At 48.6% G+C, this 24,830-nt stretch overlaps 3 protein-coding genes across 9 annotated transcripts; 2 read left to right on the plus strand and 1 right to left on the minus strand.

Annotated features, from left to right (window-relative positions):
• The first annotated feature begins 31 nt into the window (after positions 1-31).
• ucn1 (urocortin 1) lies at positions 32-1,461 on the plus strand. The gene is made up of 2 exons (XM_086019563.1): positions 32-194; positions 752-1,461. Exon 2 carries the CDS (start codon positions 754-756, stop codon positions 1,195-1,197), a length of 444 nt encoding a protein of 147 aa, XP_085875689.1. The 5' UTR covers positions 32-194; positions 752-753; the 3' UTR covers positions 1,198-1,461.
• trim54 (tripartite motif containing 54) lies at positions 1,089-7,050 on the minus strand. Of its 2 annotated transcripts, XM_086019557.1 has the most exons (9): positions 6,551-7,050; positions 5,694-5,863; positions 4,567-4,735; positions 3,867-3,962; positions 3,221-3,454; positions 2,857-2,879; positions 2,480-2,604; positions 2,290-2,370; positions 1,089-2,169 (listed from the first exon to the last, which is right to left on the minus strand). In XM_086019557.1, exons 1-8 carry the CDS (start codon positions 6,974-6,976, stop codon positions 2,333-2,335), a joined length of 1,281 nt encoding a protein of 426 aa, XP_085875683.1. In that variant the 5' UTR covers positions 6,977-7,050; the 3' UTR covers positions 1,089-2,169; positions 2,290-2,332. The 2 variants fall into 2 exon arrangements, 1 of the variants encoding a protein (XP_085875683.1); XR_015084015.1 differs by lacking the exons at positions 1,089-2,169; positions 2,290-2,370 and having other exon boundaries at positions 2,483-2,604; positions 3,142-3,454; positions 6,551-7,038.
• On the plus strand, positions 1,616-24,597 carry cad (carbamoyl-phosphate synthetase 2, aspartate transcarbamylase, and dihydroorotase). Of its 6 annotated transcripts, none has more exons than XM_086019534.1 (48): positions 1,616-2,372; positions 4,255-4,328; positions 4,573-4,752; positions 5,669-5,877; positions 8,657-8,796; positions 8,879-9,008; positions 9,122-9,264; positions 9,475-9,616; positions 9,695-9,866; positions 10,335-10,520; positions 10,598-10,707; positions 10,884-11,026; positions 11,220-11,351; positions 11,593-11,826; positions 11,930-12,151; positions 12,299-12,487; positions 12,689-12,813; positions 12,892-13,025; positions 13,223-13,335; positions 13,499-13,663; positions 13,739-13,824; positions 13,934-14,180; positions 14,264-14,362; positions 14,903-15,127; positions 15,193-15,375; positions 15,840-16,058; positions 16,202-16,369; positions 16,465-16,647; positions 16,769-16,873; positions 17,765-18,010; positions 18,199-18,280; positions 18,634-18,800; positions 18,928-19,092; positions 19,373-19,504; positions 19,652-19,853; positions 19,967-20,157; positions 20,645-20,785; positions 20,917-20,994; positions 21,075-21,216; positions 21,647-21,840; positions 21,932-22,006; positions 22,268-22,480; positions 22,661-22,786; positions 22,885-23,040; positions 23,114-23,215; positions 23,432-23,526; positions 24,024-24,148; positions 24,231-24,597. In XM_086019534.1, exons 5-47 carry the CDS (start codon positions 8,671-8,673, stop codon positions 24,121-24,123), a joined length of 6,588 nt encoding a protein of 2,195 aa, XP_085875660.1. In that variant the 5' UTR covers positions 1,616-2,372; positions 4,255-4,328; positions 4,573-4,752; positions 5,669-5,877; positions 8,657-8,670; the 3' UTR covers positions 24,124-24,148; positions 24,231-24,597. The 6 variants fall into 6 exon arrangements, with proteins under 6 accessions (XP_085875660.1, XP_085875662.1, XP_085875661.1 ...); XM_086019536.1 differs by having other exon boundaries at positions 5,689-5,877; XM_086019535.1 differs by having other exon boundaries at positions 4,583-4,752.
• The last annotated feature ends 233 nt before the right edge of the window (positions 24,598-24,830 follow it).

Genomic DNA, 24,830 nt, shown 5'->3' on the forward strand with positions numbered 1-24,830 from the left:
ATGTGCTTCTCGAAGTGTCAAGGCAAGGCGAACAAAGTGTGTGTGTGTGTGGGGAGGGGGGGTGTGAGGGAAATATTTGTCAGTGCCAGTGACATCACGGACCGTGTGGATAAAAGTTGGCGTGCTCGCCGCCCTGCGCGCCACAAGCCTCAGCGCACCTCAGCGGAACTGCACAAGCAAGAGCAACAGAACAAGTAAGCCATGGCTGCTGCTTTTTTTTGTTTGTTTTTTTTTTTTGGGCCCCCACGTAATGTAATTTGATCAAATTTAAGATTGGGGAAAAAATTTTAAATTGCACCAAAACGATTAAATATTTGTAATATCTTGGCACGGTTGCATTTTCTTATAAAAATAGGATTGACATTTTTGAGAAAATATGAAGTTAGATTTGATGTATTTTGAAACTAAAGTTTAAAACATTTATGAATATTTTGTGTAGTGATGGTTGCATATGCCTAGCATTAAATGGGTTTTTTTTGTGTTTAATGTTCTTACAGTATGGGCTTAAGTACATTTTAAATGCGTTTTTGTGACTTTTTTCTGCATGCGAGCAAAGTTTAGTGAGCTGAAGTAATACTTTGTTACTTTTCCACTTTGTTGTAGCGATTATCTAAATTGCGTTGAATTGATTGATGGAACTACATTTTTATTTCTATTTTTTAACTTCCGTGACTTTATTTCAATTTTCAAGCACCTTGTTGACAATAGCGCTTGTGAATCAAGTTCGTGTATTGCTTTTTTGTGTGTGCAGACATGAAGTGTTGGTCCTTCCTCCTTTCCTCGCTCCTGCTGTCGGTCGTGCTCCCCCCGCCTCCTACCGCCGCCGCCGCCTCCTCCTCCTCCGCGGGCCGCCCTCGTACCCCTCAACCGGCCCAAACGCTCGTCAGGGCGGCCACCGGCGGGGACGTCGCCGCTAGCCGACTGCTGGGCTTCGGCGTCTCGCGACTCTTCCTCGCAGCGATGCCGAAGGAGGAGGAAAACGAGAATGATGATGATGATGATGACGACGACGAGGAGGTGGAGGAGATTGCCGATGATGAAGAGCCGAACAAGTTCAAGACTCGCAGGGAGTATGCGCCGCTCTCCATCGACCTGACCTTTCACCTCCTGAGAAACATGATCCACAATGCGCGCACGGAGGAGCAGCGGATGCGCGCGGAAGTTAACCGGAAGTTGCTCGACGAGCTCGGAAAGTAAAAAAAAAAAAAAAAACGGCGAGGCGAGGCTTGTCACGTCACTTACACGCTCACGCAACCACTGTAGTAAAACGAGCGAAATACTGTAAATAATAGAACAACTTTAGTGATATTCATAGATGAAGGGGCGGGACCTTGACTGTGTGTCACATGATTTTGTTCCACCTGCTAAGTTTGGTCCTCTGAGTTGTTTGTACTCATATCATCTAATGAAGAGAAAAAAAAAATCAAAATTGTCATATTTTGTAATAAAATGTTAAAAATTCTTGGCTCACTCAATTTTTTTGTGTACTAGTTTAATTCATTCCATGACCAAATCCTCTTTGTCCATTAAAATGCATATAGATGCTTTTAATCCATCCAAACCTTCCCCAAAAAACAAAATTGCAATGTGTTTTTACACATTAAATAAAATAAATGTTCTGCATAATATTTTACCTCATAAAAACAATGACAAATAGAAGGTAAAGAAATAGCCTGGGCATCAAGATGAATTCATTGCATCGCCTTCTGATGTGTGACTACAGTCAGTATGACACAAACAAAGAAGACTCACTACTTAAGCTACTCGGTAAACTGCAGTAGTAGTTGTCGTTTCATGCAGAAGATATTGAATATATGCCTGTGATGTCTGTCTGCATGTGTTGCTGCGCTGTTTGTGTTCAAATATACATTGTTTTAGCCTGTCTTAGCATTAAGCTAGTGGCAAGCAAAGGTCTGTGGTGTTTTTTTGTGTGTCAAATTAGACTATCAACCCTGGTTTGAAGCAAGAATATATATATATTTGTCAATATTAATTACACATACAAGACCTATACACACAATGCACACAACAAAGACTGACGACAAGTCAAATTACCGCAAAAACCTCGTGAGACCCCTGCAGTGAGAAAGGGACCCCCTGTAGTGAATGCAGGGACCTTCCTGGAGTGATGGAAGCTCATGGAGAGCAAGGTTTGAGCCATGCTGACCTCTTGAAGGGGGAAAAATAGGAATTAAATGTTGAGTGTTGTCAAATATTGTTTTTATTGTTTTTTTTTTTTTTTGTGAAGAAGGAAGGGGGAGAATGGACGCCGGCCGTTTCACACCTCACCTTCTGCTTGTCTGCTCGGCTCACAACATGGGCGTGGAGACCGTCAGTCCACTTCAGAGTCGTCTTCCAAGTCGTCGTCACCTGTAAGGCAACGCACACACACACACACACACGCGCGCGCGGTCCCGATGTCAGGTGACTCGTAGGGCAAGGCACCGTGGTGGCGATAAGACTTCGAGCGTGTACAAACTGCGTCGGAAGTGGATGTCGTTCAACATGTCTGCGATGTCGTCCACGTCGATGACAAAATGGCTCATGTCGTCGAAGGACAGTTGCGGTCGCAGGACGTTGGCGTCACGGGCGCACACCGACATCCTTGAATGAATACACACACACGCGCACACACACGCGCACACAACAACAACACGTAGTGACCTTTTCATACACCAGATATATAAATAAATAAACCGACTTGCTCTCAAAGCGAATTAAAACGAACCAAATGTAACAAAAGTCAAAACGCAATCAAAACTAACCGTAGTGAACTATCCAAAACTATTACAACCTTGTTGTGACGTCATCATGCGCACACACACACACACACACACCAAAGGACACACCACTTACTTGTCCAGTATGACGGTGACATTCTGTGAGAACGACAGAAATAAAAGGCTCGTGAGGACAAAAGTATTGGGTCGCCACTTAGGCAAAAACATGAGGAAGGCCAAAATATTGGGACAAAATTGTTGTCGAGGACATACATATTGAGACGCTATGAGAACAAAAATATTGGGATGCAAATGGGTGAAAACAAAGATTCCATTGAGACAAAACAGCATTGGTGAAGATGAAGACAAAAGTATTGGGACACCATGAAGCCAAGCAATGGAAACATCACTGGAGTCTTACTGCTTTGAACGTGACTCAGATGGACGGATGATGGCAAGGACAGATGATGGACGGACAGCTAGATATTGAGAAGACTGGCCTGGACAAAGACTGCTGGGCGCGTGTGGTCGGCGGCGTGCACGGCCGTCTCCACCAGCTGCCTCCTGTCCTCCAGCCTCTGCCCGTGCTCACCGATGAGTTGGCGGATACGCTGCAACCCTTCGTCTTGCTCCCTGGTGATCAGGCCCACCAGCTCCTGCTTGCGCTCGTCCAAGATGGCCGTCAGAGCCTCAAACTGGCTGGCGATTTCTTCGCGCCGGCGCCGAGCGTTCTCCTGAGGACGGCCAACACGCGTCGGTGGACGTCGTTAACACCGGATTTGTACAGTGGCGCCTTGAGATGCCAGTGATCTGACATACTTCCGTTTTTTTTTTTTTTACTACGGTGCATGATTTTGCGATACTCGCCCGCTAGCTTAATGCTATAGCCTAGCTAACGAATAGCATCTACAGTATAGGTCAGTGCTATAACCCTTTTAGCAAGGAATTTTTCAACACAAACGTTGGCGCGACACGTTGACAAACAACGGAACAATCCCCGCAGCCATGTATTCTTTATCCTCTGTGAAGAATATTACTGCAGCTTACTGAGGAATTGCGATTGTCTCCATGTATATTTGTATGCTAGGTGGCCATGGGGTACACACCAGAAGGAAAATCACAATTAGGTGTGTGTGTGTGTATTACTTGGACGGCGTTGCACAGTCCCTCCATGTGCGTGATGGCAGCTTGGATGTTGTCATTGCTGGCAACCAGCCCGGCGATGCTGTCACTCAATTCCGTCTGCAAACATTCACAGAAAAAAGTTCACGCTTTTCATTTGGCGCCCTCGAGGACAATAAATATATACGGGCGTTTTGGGCTCGTCATCGCGTTTGCGCGTCTTCATCTCCATTTCAGATTGAGTGAATCACAACGCGAGATGGCGGCCAAATGTCAACACGGCCATCTGTACGCGCGCACTTTAGCTGTCTTTGTGTGACTTCATCGCCACCGACCTTCACACTCTCCTTTTACATCTTCATGTTTGGGCACATTTGTCATGTTTTTTTTTTTTTTAATCCCAAACTTTCAGTTACTCATCCTGTGTGTAGACTGGGGAGTGGCATCCTTCAGGGTCGTATCCTCGGACCACTGCGCTTCTCTCAGGTGCCTCTTTTCCATTGAGATACTTTGTGTCCCATTATGCTCCGTTTTATTTCATAGTGTCCCATTATGTTCCCAATTGGGTCCCAGTTTGTTTCAAGCATCCTGCAACGTCCCCTATTATGTCCAACTTTGTTCCATAGTGTCCCCTACGTCCCTATTGTGTCCCCTATGACCCCTATTGTGCATTATTTTGTTCCACAGGGCTCCATTATGATGTTCCATTGTATGTGTTTGCTACCTTGAGTCTGATATAGACGCTGCTGAGTGGCGCCACGTCACACTCTTTGTGGCATCCAAAGACTTTGCACATGGAGCACGTTGGCGTCTGACAGGACAAACAGTAGATGTTGATCTTCTCGTCCTCGTGCTCCTCGCATGTCAGCGACTCCGGCTTCGCGCTGGACATCCTGGAAGGAAATCGCAGGTGAGCTCAAGATGCCTCGCGTGCGCCGTGAAGCCCGCAAGTAGTCCAAATATGTCGCAGCATATGAATGAAAGAATGATATATGTTGAATTGGTGTGGGCGAATATTATGATAGAGCAAATGAAAAGGACGTTTGATTAAACGTCATGCATGGCCAATGAGAACAATCCAGTCGACTTTGTATTCTGGGATGGCGGCGCCCATCTGCAAACACAGTCAGTGTGAACGTGACACACACATCATCGTCACAATGTGACTTCAACACGCACACACACACACACACACACACACACAATAGAAGCCTATTTTTACACTTTTGCAGCCACTTTCTGACACCAAAACTACAACTGAACTTGTCAGTATCACTAATTAGCATACAGAATTAATCATACAATGTTTAAATGACGTTTATTACACAATATTTACGGGACGCATCCTTTGCAAATGGAATATTATTTTCCTCACCAAGTGCACCATGCACCATGTATTATAACAATATTTTCATTTTCCTTTTGAAAAAATATTTGGTCATGCATATACGCTTGGTTGACACATAATCACATTTTTTAAAAACTGTTTAATCAAATTAAAATTTCAACCCAAAGGAAGGCTTTTTGTCTGGTTGATAACGACTCTTAATTACATTATTGAATATCATTCTTACAAAAAAACGGATGACAAATGAAATGCCGTCCTCTAGTGGCTCTATTAGTTATTACAACTACCTAACGTGCACATGATCGAGTTAGTTATACGGTCCATCCAGATATCACACAAGCCTTATTTGACAGAAGCTCTAATTACAAGTTTTATGATGATTATTATTTTCTGTCAGGAGTTTTAGTTATAGTTTCCCTTTTGTAGATGCTATGTTTCATTATTTTATGGACGTCTTTCTACATGTCATTTGAGATAGTGAGTGTTTGACGAGAGCAGCCGACCTGGAGTCCTGTTGCCTGCGGTACACGTCGATGATGTTCTCCACCAGCAGATTCCTCTGCAGGCCGAAGACGCCGTGGCGGTCCAGGACCACCTCGTGGCGGCACGACGGGCAGCGGAAGCGACTTCCCACGCTGGTGTAGCCGCGGGACTCCCATGATGGGTTGGACAACTGCAATGGCACAGGTACCCTACTTTCATTAGTTCCCGCCGTTGTACAATACCACTAAATTCAGCTTAGTCAGGAGGAGTGATCTAAATTCGATATTTGTCACATTACAGTAAGTGTATGATTAATGTTTTTCCAAAATGGTGCTGAAAAATTGCAGGATGTAAGCACCAAGTACCTGTTTTCTGAGTTTGGTCATGAAAAACAACTCCCTCAAAATGTTAATATGATTGAGGTGTTAGGTTTATCCAGCATATTATTTCAAATCCGCAATAAATTAATTGGTCTACTCAGGTTGTAGAATCAGGCATTATAAGACCCAGTGTAAGTACAACTAAGACATGTCTGCCATCTAGTGGTGATTGGTCATATTACAACTAAAAAGTACAGTAGACCCCTGGGATTGTTCCCATTTTTTCCCGGGATTGTTTCCCAATGTGGAAGACTTATGTTGTCTGTTTATCAGTGTTTATGGAGAATTTTTTGGGGGTTGTAAAAATAAGAAATAAGTAAATAAAAATTAAAAGAAAGAATGAATCAAGGGGCCTCTCAGAGCGTGGTCGCGGGCGGCCAGTTGCCCATCCTGCCCTCGGACAAAGTGAAAGGAGTTAGCCTTGATGCACTTTAGTGGCTTCTATCATGGCTTGCTGAGTTAAGTGTTAGTCGAAGCAAAGCAAGGTGGTCACAGGCCTGGAAGACATCGTTGGCGCACTTCCTGCAGAGATTGTGCTGGCAAGGCAGGATGACGACGGGCTTGGAGAACATCTCCAGGCAGACGGGACACAGCAGCTGCTTCTGGAGGTTCTCCATGTTGGATCCCCCGCCGCCCGTCGAGCCGCGACCAGCCGCGCTTCCCGCTGGCTGAAGGGCAAAGTTCATCAAACGCCGGCGGAGGCAAAAACACAACAAGGAGAAGGAGACGGACGTTTCCCGAAGCTTTGAGAAGAATCCAATTTCACTCAGCTGCCAATCGGTTATTTCCACTGCCTGACCACCCTGTGTAAAGACCCCCCCACACCAGACCTCAGAAGTCTCTGTCTGACTGGCTGACTGAGAGACTGTTTCTATATTTAGCTGCTGTGTTTGTTGTGGATTGAGTTTCTGGCAAAAGCACATTCCAGTGCAAGTCCAAAAGTCCAGGCGTGGACCACACGTCAGGGTGGTGTTGGCTGAGGAAGCGTGGAGGGATACATAAACTGTACCCCAAACATGTACCTGTAAGTGTATGTACATGTCAAAGCCAGAAGGTAAGCAGAGCTGCAGTGTTCCCAGCATTAGCTTCCAATAAAAGTGTTATAAGAATAAGTTGTCAATGTGTGTGTGTGTGGGGGGGGGGGGGGTAATTCGGTGGCTCGGTGATGAAATGCCGCATCGACTGGTGGGCGCGTAACTTCGGGCTCACGAGACACGTCATGTCATTATGATTATCAATTGAATCTTTTGTCAAATGGCGATTGTAGTAGTGATTTTATTCTTTCTTGTTGTCACTTTCGTGTGATGGGAAGGAGTAAAAAACGCACTTCCAAATGCAGGGAAATTGTTTCCATACGATTGTTGCTCAGTAGCAGCCCGGCCCTCCACTGACGTATTGTGATGACGCCAAAACCGAGAAAAGCACTTCGTCAAGCGCCAATTGTACCGGAGGTACTTGATTCTCCCCTCCCCTTAAAACACACGTGTCATTATTTGTGGCGTAAAAGTTTATAATATATTAAAAAAATAATGTGTTATTGGACGAGCATTTGGTCAAATAACTCAAATGAATTATTGCTCGCTTCAACCAGATGCTCAGTGAGTAAAACTGGAGAGCCTTTAAGTTTTATGTTGAAAACTCATACCGGAAACACTAGGTCCAGCTTAACTGTTCGAACGGCTCGAACCGCGGGCCTGGCTCCTCCTCGGTGTCGGCCGCGGCGCACACGTGGGACCCTCTTGGCATCGTCGGTTATCTCGCAAACCGGGAAAAGTCAAACTAAACGTCGCGTTCATCGCTCGCCGTCTCTCGGATACATTCGAACATTATTCTCCACCATTTTCTGTCAAGCACCCGACGAAGACGACTCACGTCAGCCGTTTTCACCCACTTTCAGCCCTTTTCTTCTGGTTGCGAGTTTCACGTGGAAAACCGCCGGTTCGTTTTCGTGGTTGCCAGCAACTAGACGCGACCGGGAATTGGAACCAAGATGTCCACGGCCAGCCTGATCCTGGAGGACGGGACGCGGTATACGGGCAGCGTTTTCGGTGCTAAAGTGTCCGTTACAGGCGAAGTTGGTACGTGAGACCTGGCCTCGTTTGTTTTTCCAAAAGTAAAGGAGTGTTTTGCTCAATATTTATTTCGCCATGTTGTTGAACCAAATTCCCACAAGTCGCCTTGACGAACCAGTCTGTTGACTTGCTGGAACTCGTCTCAAAATTGGCCTGCTTCGCCAAATCTCTATTTGTTGAAATGTATCAGAGTTTGAGTCATACTTGAAGAAAGTGACTACCTTAGAGACATTGCACACAATCTCAAAACATGATGCAATTTTCGGGGCGAATTTGATTGTCATTGGGAGAGTGGAATTGCTGTACACATCCTCTGTGATCTTATTCTAATATTTTGGTTCTCCTGAGAAACAGAAATTTTAGTCAAGACCAGATGCGTGCCATTTATGTACCGTAATAACTTTGGACATCAGCAACATTGTGAAGTTGGCCTTAAATTTAATTCCAAATCCAGGACAAGTGTGCTAGAAAGTGGCCATAGTCGAGAAGTTCAACCATCCTCACCAATGCTTTATTATTTCCCCCCTGTAGTGTTCCAAACGGGCATGGTTGGCTACCCCGAGGCCCTGACCGACCCGTCGTACCGCTGCCAGCTGCTTACGCTCACCTACCCGTTGGTGGGCAACTACGGCGTACCAGCGGACGAAGAGGGTGCCTTTGGCCTAAGCAAGGTGTTGTGAGATGACTCCACATTTGTGTTGAGCAGATATTCGGAAGGTAGAAGAGTCACGTTGCTGCCTTGTCTTCTCGCAGTGGTTCGAGTCGTCAAAGATCCACGCCGCCGCTCTCATCATCGGGGAGCTGTCGGAGAGTCCGAGTCACTGGAGCTCAGTCAAGTCCCTGGACCAGTGGCTCCAGGAGCAAGGAGTTCCCGGACTGCAAGGTAGGAAAGTCACGGATGTAAGTCAGTTACTCTTGAAAGAGGGAGCGGGCGAATCGGTGGGTGGGGGATCACAAGAATAAGATTTGCTTTGAGCCTGTCGTGTTCTGACGCAGGCATCGACACCCGCTGCTTGACCAAAAAGATCCGTGAGAAGGGGACCATGTTGGGGAAACTGGTTTTGGAGGGGACCCCGGAGGACAGCATTCCCTTTGACAATCCCGACAACAGAAACTTGGTCCAGGAGGTGTCCATGAGGGTAAGGCTTTTTCGGATACATTTTTTTTTTTAACACATAGAATATGAAACATTAAAAATGTTCTCGTTGGAGCTGATAGTTTCCTGCCAAATATTGGAATGGGCCTCGCCCCTAAAAACATAAAAAATCCATATTTGTTGGTTCCTACCACGAATGCGCATTTAAGGCCGTAATTTATGTCAAAGGTGGTTTGATCATTTTTGTGTCCAGGAGTCGCAGTTATTCAACCCCGGCGGTCGTGTGCGGATCACCGTGGTGGACTGCGGCATCAAATACAATCAAATCCGCTGCCTGGCCGAACGAGGGGCCCGCGTCACCGTTGTACCTTGGGACCACCCGTTGGACACAGCAGGTCAAGATTACACCCGTAGTCGAGGCTCTCGAAGTGAGCCGTCGTTGACCGCTTATGCTTTTCTTTGTCCCCTTCCAGAATTTGACGGTTTGTTCATCAGCAACGGGCCCGGCGATCCGCTTCTCTGCCAGGCCACCATCGCCAACGTGCGGAAGGTGGTGCGCGTGGATCACCCCAAGCCGGTCTTCGGCATCTGCCTGGGACACCAGCTGCTCTCCTTGGTCATCGGAGCAAAGACCTACAAGATGAAGTCGGTCATTCGCTTGATAGCGAGGCTTTATTTCTTTTGTTCTGACCCAACTCGCTGTTAAGATTCTGATTAGCTGTAAACTTTACCGATCTGCTTTACCGGTGTGCACTATTTTTTGGGATCTGGGAGGATCCCCGCGTGTCCTTAGTGACCCGCTTCACTCCGTCCTGATGTGAAATTCTTCTTCTGGTCGCTCTCAGCGGCTGAGTGTCCGTGTTTTGATTAAGGCAGAACAAACAGAGCGAGCCGAACCGAAATCGGGGGATATCCAAGGTTACCGCAGCCAACAAAATGTTGGCGGAATGACAACTCGCTGGTTGTCCTTGTGGGATTTTGTCAATAGACCAGGCACCGACCCGATATGGCACTTGAATTATAAGTTGCATTGCCCTACGATTGCTTGAAATGTATTTATTCGTCTTTCATTGTTTTTTTTTTATGGTCTTAATTGTGTCCTCAACGTGGCAGGTACGGCAACCGTGGCCACAACCAGCCTTGCCTCCACAAGGGCACCGACCGCTGCTTCATCACCAGTCAGAATCACGGCTTCGCCGTGGATCCCGACACCCTGCCGAGCGACTGGGACGTCCTCTTCACAAACGCAAACGACCACACCAACGAGGGCATCGTGCACAACACGCAGCCGCTCTTCAGGTACGGCCAGCCCGCCGGGAAGGTACTTTCCTCACCCCTTCCCGGATGATGGCTCGAAATATTTGTCTCCACTCCAGCGTCCAGTTCCATCCCGAGCATATGGCCGGCCCGACGGATCTGGTCGGCCTGTTTGACGTGTTCCTCGACACAGTCAGAGAGCATATGGAAGGCAACGCTTGCAAATCCGGTATGCAAGCTTCCAAATATTTTGCCGGAGCCGCACTGGCTCACATGCGCAACTACAATAAAAATTTTTTTTAAAAATTAAAAAGCTGGGAGGTTGCGGCGTTGAACCAGTGACAGAATTAACAAAAATTGAACGGCAAGTCCTTGTGACCTGATTGTCCACTTTCTTTTCCGCAGTGAAGCAGCGTCTGCTGGAGCATCTCACCTATCCGCGTTGCCCCGAGCCCAAAGAGGTTTCCCGACCGAGGAAGGTCCTCATCCTTGGCTCCGGAGGACTTTCCATCGGCCAGGCTGGCGAGTTTGACTACTCGGGTTCTCAGGTCGGCATTTCCCCTTTGTGCTGAGCCGGCGCCAGTACAGTGTTTTGATTTTGCAAACGTCAAGAGTCCTAACGTAGCATTTCTTGGCCATCAGGGTTTACTCTGACAAACCTTCTAACCTCCAACACGCGGCATTTTTTTTTTATTTATTTATTTTTTTTTTTGATGCCAACATGTTTCTTTTTCTCTTCAGGCTATTAAGGCTCTGAAGGAGGAGAACATCCAGACAGTGCTGATCAACCCCAACATTGCCACCGTGCAGACCTCCAAGGGTCTGGCGGACAAGGTTTACTTCCTGCCTATTACGCCGGAATATGTCACTCAAGTACGTCTCTGTCGAAATTATGTTCTTGTTGAAATAAAATCCCCGATTTTTGCACAGAAATCTGCTTGCCCCCCTTCGCTTATAGCATTTGGCAATGACGATGAAAATGAGTTACGTGTTTTTTTGTTTTTTTTTGCACCTTCTGTGAGCTAAATAAAAATTTCCACAAAGCTAAGATGGGGGCAGTTAGACAATAACGTTGGCCCATCGGCAGCACCCTGACAGCCTCGTCCTCTCCCAGGTCATTAAAAACGAACGCCCGGACGGCGTCCTGCTGACGTTCGGCGGGCAGACGGCGCTGAACTGCGGCGTGGAGCTGACCAAGCTGGGCGTGCTCGAGAAGTACAACGTGAGGGTGTTGGGCACGCCGGTGGCCTCCATCGAGATGACCGAGGACAGGAAGATCTTTGTGGAGAAGATGGAGGAGATCAACGAGCACGTGGCGCCCAGCGAGGCGGCCCTCTCCGTGGAGCAGGTCGGCAGCAGCCGCTCTGTCCCTTTTGGACGCCGTGCATCCAAATTTGCACATGTGGAATGGCAAGAGTTGTCTGCTGACTCTTTGGCCTTCCTCTTCTCAGGCGGTGGCCGCCGCAGAGCGCCTGGGCTACCCCGTGCTGGTGCGCTCGGCCTTCGCCCTGGGCGGCCTGGGCTCGGGCTTCGCCAACAGCCGCGAGGAGCTGACCTCGCTGGTCACGTCGGCCTTCGCGCACACCTCGCAGGTGCTGGTGGACAAGTCGCTGAAGGGCTGGAAGGAGATCGAGTACGAGGTGGTGCGCGACGCCTACGATAACTGCGTCACTGTGAGTGGAAACCTGCTGTCTGTTGGCGATTCACGTGGCGTCCATTTTGCCTCATGGAATCATTGCGTTGGCACGGAGCCAGCCGATTTGCATCCCAATGTGTTTTTTCACTTTTTTTTTTTCTCTCCTCCTTTTTGTCCGGTTCAGGTGTGCAACATGGAGAACATCGACCCTCTGGGCATCCACACCGGGGAGTCAATCGTGGTGGCGCCCAGTCAGACGCTCAACGACCACGAGTACAACATGCTTAGGAGCACCGCCATCAAGGTCATCCGCCATCTTGGCATCGTGGGAGAGTGCAACATACAGTATGCGCTTAATCCCGAATCGGACCAGGTAACGCACTCAAATTGGATAGGGGAACGATTAATTCCAAAAAAAAAAAAAAAAGACAAAATACGGGGTCCAGGGATGATCCATACATTAAAGCGTATTTGCCTCACGCAAGATAAAAATAGCACACATTACTTGAGGTACTTCCAAATATATTGTAGCTTACCTCAGATATTTTTGTTGATCATCGGAAACCTCTTTCAGTACTACATCATCGAGGTGAACGCCCGCCTGTCTCGCAGCTCAGCGCTGGCCAGCAAGGCGACAGGTTACCCTCTGGCATACGTCGCGGCAAAACTGGGCCTGGGGATCCCGCTGCCGCAACTCAAGTACGGCGTTCGCGTCCCTCAAGGCGAGTTCACTCGAGAGACCCCTTTCACCTTGATGCGCTTTCTTTTTGCCCGCAGGAATTCTGTCACCAACTCGACCACGGCCAACTTTGAGCCCAGTCTGGACTACTGCGTGGTGAAGGTGCCTCGCTGGGATCTGAGCAAGTTCCTGAGGGTCTCCACCAAGATCGGAAGCTCCATGAAGAGTGTCGGTAAGAGTCCAAGTTATTAAACGGGGACATATGATGGAAAAATGACATTTTTAATGGTGTCGAGATATTTAGAAATTGTGGTTATTTCATTTTTTTAGATTTTTTTTTTTTTTAAGGCGGTATATTTAAATGCAATTTGTTTGCGGCACCGTCGGTTGGTGTTTCACCGTCCGGTCCGACTGCATTTATCGTCCCAGGTGAGGTGATGGCTATCGGTCGCAGCTTCGAGGAGGCCTTCCAGAAGGCTCTGAGGATGGTGGACGAGAACTGCGTCGGGTTTGACCACACCATCAAGCCGGTGTCCGAACAGGTGAGCGACTCCTTAACACCTCCCCGTCGCAAGTATGACGACCGTATTGTGAAGGCATCCACGTATGGCAAAAATACAGAGTCCCGAGTTTAAAAAGTAATATGAAGCCTTTTGATTCAACAAGCCGTATAAAGTCTTGGTCACTTCCCACCACCGCTCCCAGGAGCTGCAGACGCCCACCGACAAGCGGATCTTCGTTCTGGCCGCCGCCTTCCGCGCCGGCTACACGGTGGACCAACTCTACCAACTGACCAAGATCGACCGCTGGTTCTTGCACAAGATGAAGAACATCGCCGACCACGAGCGGCTGCTGGAGATGTACAACCAGGTGGGAGCCACGTTCGGCAAAAACGCCCTGGACCCGAGTGCAGGTTGTGATTGTCTTGCCTGGAATCGGCCGCAGAACGAGAGCCTCATGCCGCCTGAGGTGCTGCGCAAGGCCAAGCGGCTGGGCTTCTCCGACAAGCAGATTGCGCTGGCTGTACAGAGGTGGGCGGAGCTCCAATCCCTCATTCCTGCTGGTTACATCCATCAATTGAAAATGAGATTTTTGAGGAAGAAATCAGCGATTGTATTGGCCAACCCTTGCTGTCCTCAGCACTGAGCTGGCGGTGAGGAAGCTGCGGCGCGATTGGTCCATCCTCCCAGTGGTCAAGCAAATCGACACGGTGGCGGCGGAATGGCCGGCCTTCACCAACTACCTGTACCTCACCTACAACGCCGGCCAGCACGACCTGAGCTTCGGCGACCCGCACGTGATGGTGATCGGCTCGGGCGTCTACCGCATCGGCAGCAGCGTCGAATTCGACTGGTGCGCGGTGGGCTGCATCACCGAGCTCCGCAAGGTGCGTCCCTCCGCCGCCGCCGCCGCCGCTCCTCAGCTATGGCGGCTGCTTGATGGATGCCTCGGTCGACTCCCCTCCTGCAGATGGGCTACAAGACCATCATGGTGAACTACAACCCCGAGACGGTCAGCACGGACTACGACATGTGTGACCGCCTCTACTTTGACGAAATCTCCTTTGAGGTGCCTGTGTTTTTTTGTTTTTTTTGTTTTCAACTCATTCATTGGCATGGACGTTTAGCTGGTTGTTGAATCCCATTCAAACACAATATTGAGGGAAATAAAACGGCAATTAGATTGTTTCAGAAAACGTTGAGCCTAGGGCTGTGCAATTAATTGAAATTCAATTACGATTATTACACTCTATGATTATGAAATTGGCATCGTAAAAAACTATGATTAAAATTCATTTAGAATATTGTCAGGGAAATCTTACTTGAATGTATACATTTGTACCTTTTTAAAAATTTGATAACTAATTTTATAAATTTAGTTTGGTCCTAAAGGAACTTGCTTACATTTTTTTCTGTTCTAAGTTGAAACATTTTCTTGATTTTTACCCCAAAATAAATGATCGTTTGAGTAATTGTGATTTCAATTATTCCCATATTTTTTTCATAATGGAGCAGCCCTAGGTGAGCCTTAATTTGTAGACAATTTTAAAGCAGCTGTTCCCTGAGTGGCAGCCGCCTGAGATTGAACGGCCGTGCGTCTTGCGCCCAGGTGGTGATGGACATCTACGAGATGGAAAACCCCGAAGGCGTGATCCTGTCCATGGGAGGCCAGCTGCCCAACAACATTGCCATGTCGCTGCACCGCCAGCAGTGCCGCATCCTGGGCACCTCGCCCGAGTTCATCGACTCGGCCGAGAACAGGTTCAAGTTCTCCAGAATGCTGGACACCATCGGCATCAGCCAGCCGCAGTGGAAAGAACTCTCTGATACCGAGGTAACGCTACCAGCCGGACGTTAGGCCGAAATACAAAAGTACGCCAACCTTCATGTCTTCTGCAGTCGGCTATCAGTTTTTGCGAGACGGTGGGCTACCCGTGCTTGGTTCGACCGTCCTACGTGCTGAGCGGCGCCGCCATGAACGTGGCGTACAGCGACAGCGACCTGGAGAAATACCTCAGCAACGCCGTGGCTGTGTCCAAGGAGCATCCCGTCGTCATCTCAAAGTTCATACAGGAGGCCAAGGTCAGAGCCAGAAAAGGAGAGGGCAAGTTCTCAGGAAAGCGGCCGAGCTCACCTGAAAACAACAAAACATCATGGGAGTCGGTGACTCCTTTCAAGAGAAAAAAGTCAACCCAAAGATATTTTTTTTCAAGAATATATGTTCCATGCAGTCCCACAAGTTGAAACAAGGCATTCGGATCAATATTGCGTGGGGGCGGCCATTTTGCCACTTCTGCCGACTGAAAATGACATCACAGTTTCCCAGGGCTCCGGTAACAACCAATCGCAGCTCACCTGTTTTCTGAAACTGGGCCATGATTGGTCAGTATCGGAGCCCCGAGACACTGTGATGTCATTTTCAGTCGACAGAAGTGACAAAATGGCCGCCCCCTGAAGTGGCTCAAAGCGGGTGGCTTAACTCACATTCCACAAATGCAGTATTGATCGGAATGCCTCGTCTCAACCGAAACGATGCGATGCGCTAGGAAATCGACGTGGACGCGGTGGCGTGCGACGGCGTGATCATGGCCTTCGCCGTGTGCGAGCACGTGGAGAACGCCGGCGTGCACTCGGGCGACGCCACGCTGGTGACGCCCCCGCAGGACCTCAACCAGAAGACCATCGACAGGATCAAGATGATCGTCCACGCCATCGGGCAAGAGCTGCAGGTCACCGGACCCTTCAATCTGCAGCTCATCGCGAAGGTGACCGCGTTTTCACGTTGTCCTTTCTTCCTTCTTTTAACGAGCGAACGGCCTTTTGGGAGATTTGTGCGCGCTTTGATTGTTGTACTGTCGAATTCGTGTCAGGATGACATCATTTGAACCTTGATTGAATGCGTTGCCAGGACGACCAGCTGAAAGTGATCGAGTGCAACGTTCGCGTCTCGCGCTCCTTCCCCTTCGTATCCAAGACGCTGGGCGTGGACCTCGTCGCCCTGGCGACGCAGGTCATCATGGGCGAGGAGGTGGAGCCGGTGGGCCTGATGAGAGGAAAGGGCATTGTGGGCGTCAAGGTAAGCTCTCACTCCCACTTTTTTTCTTTTCCTTTTTTTTTTTTTTTTTTTACTTTTCCTTCTTTCTCACACGTGTGTGCGCGCGTTCCTCTCAGGTTCCGCAGTTCTCCTTCTCACGGCTGGCGGGCGCGGACGTGGTGCTCGGGGTGGAGATGACCAGCACTGGAGAGGTGGCGTGTTTTGGTGAAAACCGCTATGAGGCTTACCTCAAAGCAATGCTCTCCACCGGCTTCAAGATTCCCAAGAAGAACATTCTCCTCTCCATTGGCAGTTACAAGGTTCTTTTTAAAAAAAAAAAAAATTTTTTTTAATTATGAAACAGCAAGTTGGACTTCAACTCTTTGAGTGTGTTGTGACGGGTGAGCTGTTCTGTTTTTTTTTTTTTGCTGGTGTTGATAGAACAAGAGCGAGCTACTGCCCACAGTGCAGGCTCTGGAGACGCTGGGTTACGACCTTTACGCCAGCCTGGGTACGGCTGATTTCTACACGGAACATGGCGTCAAGGCAAGTCGACGCAGCCGAACCCCTGACGGTCATCCGCTTCTAAGCAGACATGACAAACATGATTACGGAAAAAAAGACACGCGTTCGACTCTCATGCATGAAGGTTGATTGACTTCACATGGTGCACCTTGTCGTGATGCTCAGCTTTTTGAGATATCTGATAGGCGGTCGGGTCTTTGCTGGCTTTGATTGGAGGACGGGGGGGAAAAAAAATGCTCAAAATGAAGCCTCATTATTGCTTTGGGTTTACCTCACTTTACTTCACATGGATATTTTTCTCTTCTCCTTAGGTGTCGGCTAAAATGTTTGACATCTTCCTGTCCCTTTTACATTTACGAGTTAATTTTGTTGTTGAAGTGGAAGTCAACGCAGAATTGTTTTTTTCAAGACTACTAGTTGAAACAGGGCTTTCTGATCAATATTGCGTTTGTGGAATAAGTGTTAATCCACTCATTTTTAGCCATCTCTGGGGGCGGCCATTTTGTCTTGTGGCGACTGAAAATGACATCACAACTACTCACAACGACCAATAACGGCTCGGATTCAGAAAGCAGGTCAGCCGTGATTGGTCGTTGTGAGCAGTTGTATTTTCAGTCGACGGAAGACAGAATGGCCGCCCCCATAGATGGCTCAAAACGAGTGCGTTTTGCTGCTTAACTTATATTCCACGAACGCAAAATTAATCAGAATGCCCTGTTTCAACCAGTGGGCCTTCTGGGAACATATTCTTGAAAAAAAAATATGTTTGGGTTAACCTCCGCTTTAAGGGCTTTTTTGTCCATGCATTCAATTCAAAAGTGCCCTAGTGAGGCGCACCGCAGGCTTGCATCACGTATGAAAAAATGTGTGGTGCGGAGACTTGGCAACAGGAGGCGGTTGACGTTTGCGCAGGTGACGGCCGTGGACTGGCCCTTCGAGGAAGACGACAGCGAGTGCCCCACCAAGGAGAAGCAGCGCAGCATCATGAACTACCTGGAGGAGAACCACTTTGACCTGGTGGTCAACCTGTCCATGAGGAACAGCGGGGGGCGCCGCCTCTCCTCCTTCGTCACCAAGGGTTACCGCACGCGCCGCATGGCCATCGACTACTCGGTGCCGCTCATCATCGACATCAAATGCACCAAACTCTTTGTTCAGGTACGCGCTTCGTTCCGCGCAGTGCTACTTTTAGCGGTTCGAGTTGTTCTTCGAAACGAGGCATAAAACATCAGATCAGAGCACGGAAAGACATCGATTGGTTTTGTACAGTTTAACGAAGCACGCAAATAGATAAGCAGGTGTGTCGACAAAATACATGAAAAGCTGTTCAAATGCTTGCTTTGCAGGCTCTCCGTCAGGTTGGTCCAAGCCCGCCAGTGAAGACGCACATTGACAGCATGACATCACAGACGCTGGTCCGCCTGCCTGGTGAGTGCCAATGCGAATATGCAAAGTATGCAATTTGATTTTAGAAATGTAAAAGTGTACAAAATGGAAACCATATTGGATGAAAAAAGGCATTTGGTTCCCAAAGTGTTATTACTAGGGCCAGACCATTTTTTTTTTTATGCCAATTCTGATATTTCCTAGTTTGTAAAAATTCCGAGAATCATTTATGACTCTTACTGCGGACTACAAATGAAAAAGAGTCTCTTGGCTTACTGTGACTTTTTTTTGAAGCCATGATTTTTCATGTGTTATGTGAAATTACACTTTCCCCTTTTCAAATAAACTAACGTTCCAAGACGCTGACATTTTTGCGGCTTTGTTTTGTCTCCCAGGCCTTATCGATGTCCACGTCCACCTGCGGGAACCGGGCGCCACCCACAAGGAGGACTTCTCCTCGGGCACGGCGGCCGCCCTGGCAGGCGGCGTGACCCTGGTGTGCGCCATGCCCAATACCTCCCCCGCCATCACCGACGCCACCTCCCTGGCCCTCGCTCAGAAGGTGCGGACAAAATCGGACTCCTTGATGGATTGTTTGTTCTGATCCTCTATTGAGTGTGCCGGCATGACTTGGGACTGGCTTAGAATCGAAGACTTGAAGCTCACTTGCGACTCTCACCTCCCGACAGCTGGCTAAAGCCGGCTGCCGCTGCGACTACGCCCTGTACCTGGGCGCCGCCTCGGACAACGCGGCTCTCCTGCCGTCCATTGCCAGTCAAGCTGCGGGCCTGAAAATGTACCTGAACGACACCTACTCCTCCCTCAAGATGGACAATGTCTCGCTGTGGATGGAGGTACGCTGCGATGCGCTGCGCTGCGCACCACTGTCACTTCACCCGCTTGCGAAAAGACATTTATGGATCAAAGAACTGATATTGTTTATCGTAATGGACATTCATTTATTGCTTACATTTGTTAAAAAAAAAAAAAACATTGGAAGAAAAAACAATCTCTTATTAAATCACAATATTGAAGGATTTAAAAAAAAAAAAAAGCAATTGGATTACCTTTGAATTTGAATTACCTGGTGCGCTATGTGCAAGATGTGGTGATTTGCGACTTTCTTCTCCGAAGCACTTTGAGAAGTGGCCCAAGCATCTTCCCATCGTGGCACACGCTGAGAGGCAGACGGTGGCCGCCATCCTGATGGTGGCTCAGCTCTACCAGCGACCGGTGCACATCTGCCACGTGGCCAAGAAGGAGGAGGTGAGAGGCTTTCATTTCATGGGACGACAACTCAAGTATGCAAAGACATACCTTGAACAACAGAAGCCACAAGCCATTTACAAAAAATCCTTCCTGAGTGGATAAAATGGACCTCCCGCTGCTTTTTTTTCCCCCCGCGACTCTCAGATAGTGATCATCCGGGCGGCCAAGCAGAAGGGCATCCAGGTGACGTGCGAGGTGGCGCCCCATCACCTGTTCCTGTGCGACGACAACGTGCCGGAGATCGGCGACGGGCGAGCGCAGGTGCGACCCATGCTGGGCTCCCGGGAGGACTTGGAGGCGCTGTGGGACAACCTGGACATTATCGACTGCTTCGCCACAGACCACGGTCAGGAACGGATGGCCTCATCAAGCAGGGGGAAAAAAAAAAAAAAAAAAGTTATTTCAAGGCTCTATCGCCCGATCCCAATTGCCCTTTTTTTTTTTTTTTTTGTTCTTCAGCTCCTCACTCCGTCGAAGAGAAAAACAGCGAGCATCCTCCCCCGGGCTACCCCGGCCTGGAGACGATGCTGCCGCTGCTGCTCAGCGCCGTCAGCGACGGTCGTCTGACTTTGGACGACATCATCCGTCGTCTTCACGACAACCCGCGCCGCATCTTTAACCTGCCCATGCAGGAAAATACTTATGTGGAGGTAGCCACTCACGAACATCCTTGGAAAGACTTCAACTCGGATCGCAATCAATCTTACTGTCATTTCGTAACACAATATTGAGACTGTATCTGTATGAGTGTACATTCTACAATGCAATGTCCACTTCCAATTTGAAATCGGCCAGCAAAGTCACATCAGAGCAACGTTTTTATCATCGACACATTCTTTTATATGTGTCACCATCGACACGAGTTTGTAGAAACAGTAATTGTCGAATGTAAGATGAATCAAATAATTGAATATCAAAAGACACAAATCTGCTACTACTCGAACAGCAACAGTGTGACAGGATGTATTTGATGTTGGCGTCAATTCAGCGTTGTTACGATTCATATTTTGGTCCAGCCCTGCCAGGAGGCTTCCGTAGTTTAAATGCTCACTATTGTTTATTGAGTTTGGATGAAACGCATATATAAAGCATGATGAGCATAGGCTTTGCCGTTGTTGTTGTGGTTGTGCGAACCAGGTGGACTTGGAGCAGGAGTGGGTGATCCCACAGGCCATGCAGTTCACCAAGTCCAAGTGGACGCCGTTCCAAGGCATGAAGGTGAAGGGCAAAGTTCGCCGCGTGGTCCTGCGAGGGGAGGTGGCCTACATCGACGGGCAGGTAAACATCTCAATGCCTTTGTTTTCTATGCTTTGTGGTTCTCACACGGATGTTCCCCGACCCCAAGGGCTCCGCAAAATCTCTTGCTTGGGGGCTCGCATTGCATTGAGTTCTTTTTCTTTCCATGTCAGGTGTTGGTGCCGCCAGGTTACGGTGAAGACGTGAAGAGCTGGCCACTGGCTTCCGTCCTTTCCCCCGAAAGCCCGATGGTAATAAAGAGTAGAAATCAGTACACCTCCTGCATGAAATGGCCCGCACGCTGAGCTGAGGTGTTGTCTCTCTGCATGAGACCCCCGAGCGACCTCGCCCGACCCCGCCGCGCGACGGTCTGGTGCGGACTCGAACCGCCAGCCCTCGACGATCGGCCGGAGAGAGTCGCTACCTGCAGCCCCCTCGGGTCCACCGCTCTTCCGACCCGGGAATGCCGCCAGGTACAGCTGCGAGATTCTGATAAATAATCAAATGGCAATTTCTTTTCCCCCCTTAATACTCCGATTACAATTTCATATTATTTTTTTGAAGGTCCTCTTCTGTATTTTTTTTAAGGTTGAAGTTTACTGTAAAACTGACAAAACATTTTCTATTTTAACGCCATAATACTCAGCGAAAGCCTCTCATTTCAGCTAGAAAAAAAAGTTTGCTAGCTTAATGCTAACATATAATGCGAAACGCCATAGACAGGCTAAAGGGAAGTAACCACACCTGGTGCAGCAACCCATACAAACAAGAGCAGACGACATACTCACTCACACCCTAACCCTGAGATAAACAATCACACAGCTGTGTTCATTTATTTGTATTTTTTTTTTAATATGTTCAACGCAAGGGATGTCTGTAGTTCTTAACGGCATAAATGTGCAGAGACGGTCATGCTGCCGCCGTCGGGCGTGGGCGAAAGCTACAGCCACCCGCCTCCGCTGTCCAGGCTGCTGTCCCCCCAACCTGGGCCGGGCCAGAGCCCCGCCGGCCAGCTGCCCCACGCCCACATGTCACCTCTGCTGCACCCACTCGTGGGCCAGCACGTCCTGACCGTCAGACAGTTCAGCAAAGAGCAGGTGGGACTCGAGGTGGAGCTGACGCCGATGGCGCTCGGAAAGATGCGCGGAGTTTGAGAAGGTCATTTTGGACATTTGTTGGCTATTTCAGATGTCTCACCTGTTCAACATTGCACACACCTTACGTTTGATGGTACAGAAGGAGCGAAGCCTGGACATACTCAAGGTAAGTACACTAGAGCAACAATTACCAAACGCTTCCTGTTTCATTCTGCTTTCAAATTTACACCGCCTCAAACTAAAGAAATAAATGTACTGCCATTTAGTGCTTTATGGTGGAATTACATCCAATATAAAGTGAGAGTTAGACCAAAACACAGTAGTTAACTTTGCGGGGGAAAAAAAAGTCCGTCCAGGTACCACTATAGTTTGCCATGAAATGTCCTGTGTGAGCTTGTTCGATGATTTGTCATGACGACTTCGGCAGGGCAAAGTGATGGCGTCCATGTTCTACGAGGTGAGCACCCGCACCAGCAGCTCCTTTGCGGCGGCCATGCAGCGTCTGGGCGGCTCGGTGGTCCACTTCAGTGAGTCCACCTCGTCCACGCAGAAGGGCGAGTCCCTGGCCGACTCGGTGCAGACCATGAGCTGCTACGCCGACGTCCTGGTGCTCCGCCACCCCACGCCCGGCGCTGTGGAGGTGCGGCCACATCGCCTTCAAGCACTTAGCGCTACACATGCTAGTTTGGTTTCATTGGCAATTATGAGGAGCTTGGGATCCCCCAAAAAATGGACAACCTTTGGTTTAGCTAAAATGTTAGCTTTTGTCGCATTATTTCTGGCCTCTTTTATGCATTCTCCGTGTTGTGACGTCATCCAGAGCGCGTCCCGCCATTGCCGCAAGCCAGTGATCAACGCGGGTGACGGCGTGGGCGAGCACCCCACCCAGGCTCTCCTGGACGTCTTCACCATCCGGGAGGAGCTGGGCACGGTCAACGGCATGACAGTGAGGCCCGCCGCCGCCGCCGCCGCCGCCCTCCTGGGAGTGCCTGGCGTGAAAGGGCAAGCGCCTCGCCTAACGTTTGCGTTTGGCATTGAAACCAGATCACCATGGTGGGCGATCTGAAACACGGCCGCACTGTCCACTCGCTGGCCAAGCTGCTGACTCAGTACCGCATCACGCTGCGCTACGTGGCCCCCAGGAACCTGCACATGCCCGCTCAGATCATCGACTACGTGGCCTCCAAGGGCATCAAACAGGTTGCTTTGCGTTCCCGTTCGGCGGACCGCTGCGCGAGCCGACCGCTCAACGGGGCCGTGGTGTCGTTGACAGGAGGAGTTTGAGAGCATCGAGGAAGCTCTGCCCGACACCGACGTCCTCTACATGACCAGGATTCAGAAGGAGAGGTTTGCGTCCGAAGAGGAGTACAAGGCTGTAAGAAAGCGCCTTCCAATTTCATTCACTTGTTTACTTCAATCACATTTGGAGTCGATCATTGTTGCTTATAATTAGATGGACACAATGATATGGTCAACAAATAATTGTATATGGTTTACAGCCATTCGTCTGAGGGAATCCAGCTGTAGTTTGCCTACTAGAAAACGAATTATACTTAATGTATGATTATTATTACTTCCCCCCCCCCTCTAGTGTTTTGGCCAGTTCATCCTCAGCCCTCACATCATGACCGCAGCCAAGAAGAAAATGGTCGTCATGCATCCGATGCCCCGTGTCAACGAAATCAGGTTTGAGCCCATACTCCTCATGCGTCACATTAGCTCTCAAATATCTTTAAAAATGGGTGTTCTGTCAAATATCCCCTCGATTATTAAAGTAGTCGGATAAAAATGGATTTTGCGTTATTAAACACAAAAAACATACATGTGAGGTGCAGGGATTATTTTTCTCCACTTAAGGTCGCCATCCTCGCGTGACTTGAGTGTATGGCTTTAAAAGGGGCCTGGCCTGGTGAGTGACGTGGGCGTCAGCGAATGAGCGTCGAGTTTGGCTGGATGTTTGCCAGCCTCCGTGTGCATGTGGTCATCGACAGCTCATTACATCTTTTTTATACCGTTTGTTCAATCGAGCGATTGAAAGTGCACTGGTGGCCGTGGCATTGCAGTGTGTTCTAACTAACGATGGTAGGCTACATTACAGAAGTATAACGATTCTATATGTTATCTGGTTGCAACTTGACACAGAATGCAACAAGAAACGAGGTTGTCTTTTGTTGTCGTTTCAGCGCCGAAGTGGACACTGACCCGAGGGCCGCCTACTTCCGCCAGGCCGAGAACGGCATGTACATCCGAATGGCCCTGCTGGCCACCGTACTTGGACGGTAGACTGGCGCCACCTGCTAGAGAGGCAGTAAGTCATCGAGCCACTCCGGGTATATTTTTTTTTTTTTTTTTTTACATGAACAACCATTTCACTGCTCTCTTGTTCACAGTCATTCCGGCAGTCAGTTATTTTGGGACCAGTGTTTGTCTTTTAAAGGGACCCCTCAGGAGGAAGAATGCTGCTTTGATCAACACGACTTTGCTGGATTTGGACCACTTAAGTGCCAGTTCGGTAGTAAAAAGTGTGTCTCCCCCCCCTTCTGTGATATACCTCATCTTGTTTAAATGTGTAACGTTACCCCACGATCTTAAACTGTCATTTTTTAGGTGATTTGGGGGTTTTACTGTCAATTATGTGAATCATTCTTAGGTCAGAGACAAAGGTTACTATCAAAAGGATATCATCACGGCGGTGGTGGAGACTGTTTTTGTATCGTGCAAAAATAAATAAAATGATAGTAATCCCTTTGCAATTGATATTGTTGTTGATATGACTGTCATTCAAATCACAGTTGGCTTAACACTAAATAATGATATGAGCATACTCAGCGAGATTGAAAGGAGGAAACCAGAACACCACATAGAGGAGGATCTGTGTTTAAACATTTTAATCAGTTTGAAGTCTCTTAAATTGTAGATGCGATATAGTGGATTTTTAATGCAAATATTTTGTTGTTGGTTTTTACCTTAGCCAAAGTAATCAACACCCG

Source organism: Filicampus tigris, chromosome 20 (assembly GCF_054856515.1).
Source record: "Filicampus tigris isolate MCC_2025a chromosome 20, RoL_Ftig_1.0, whole genome shotgun sequence".
NCBI classification, from domain to species: domain Eukaryota; kingdom Metazoa; phylum Chordata; class Actinopteri; order Syngnathiformes; family Syngnathidae; genus Filicampus; species Filicampus tigris.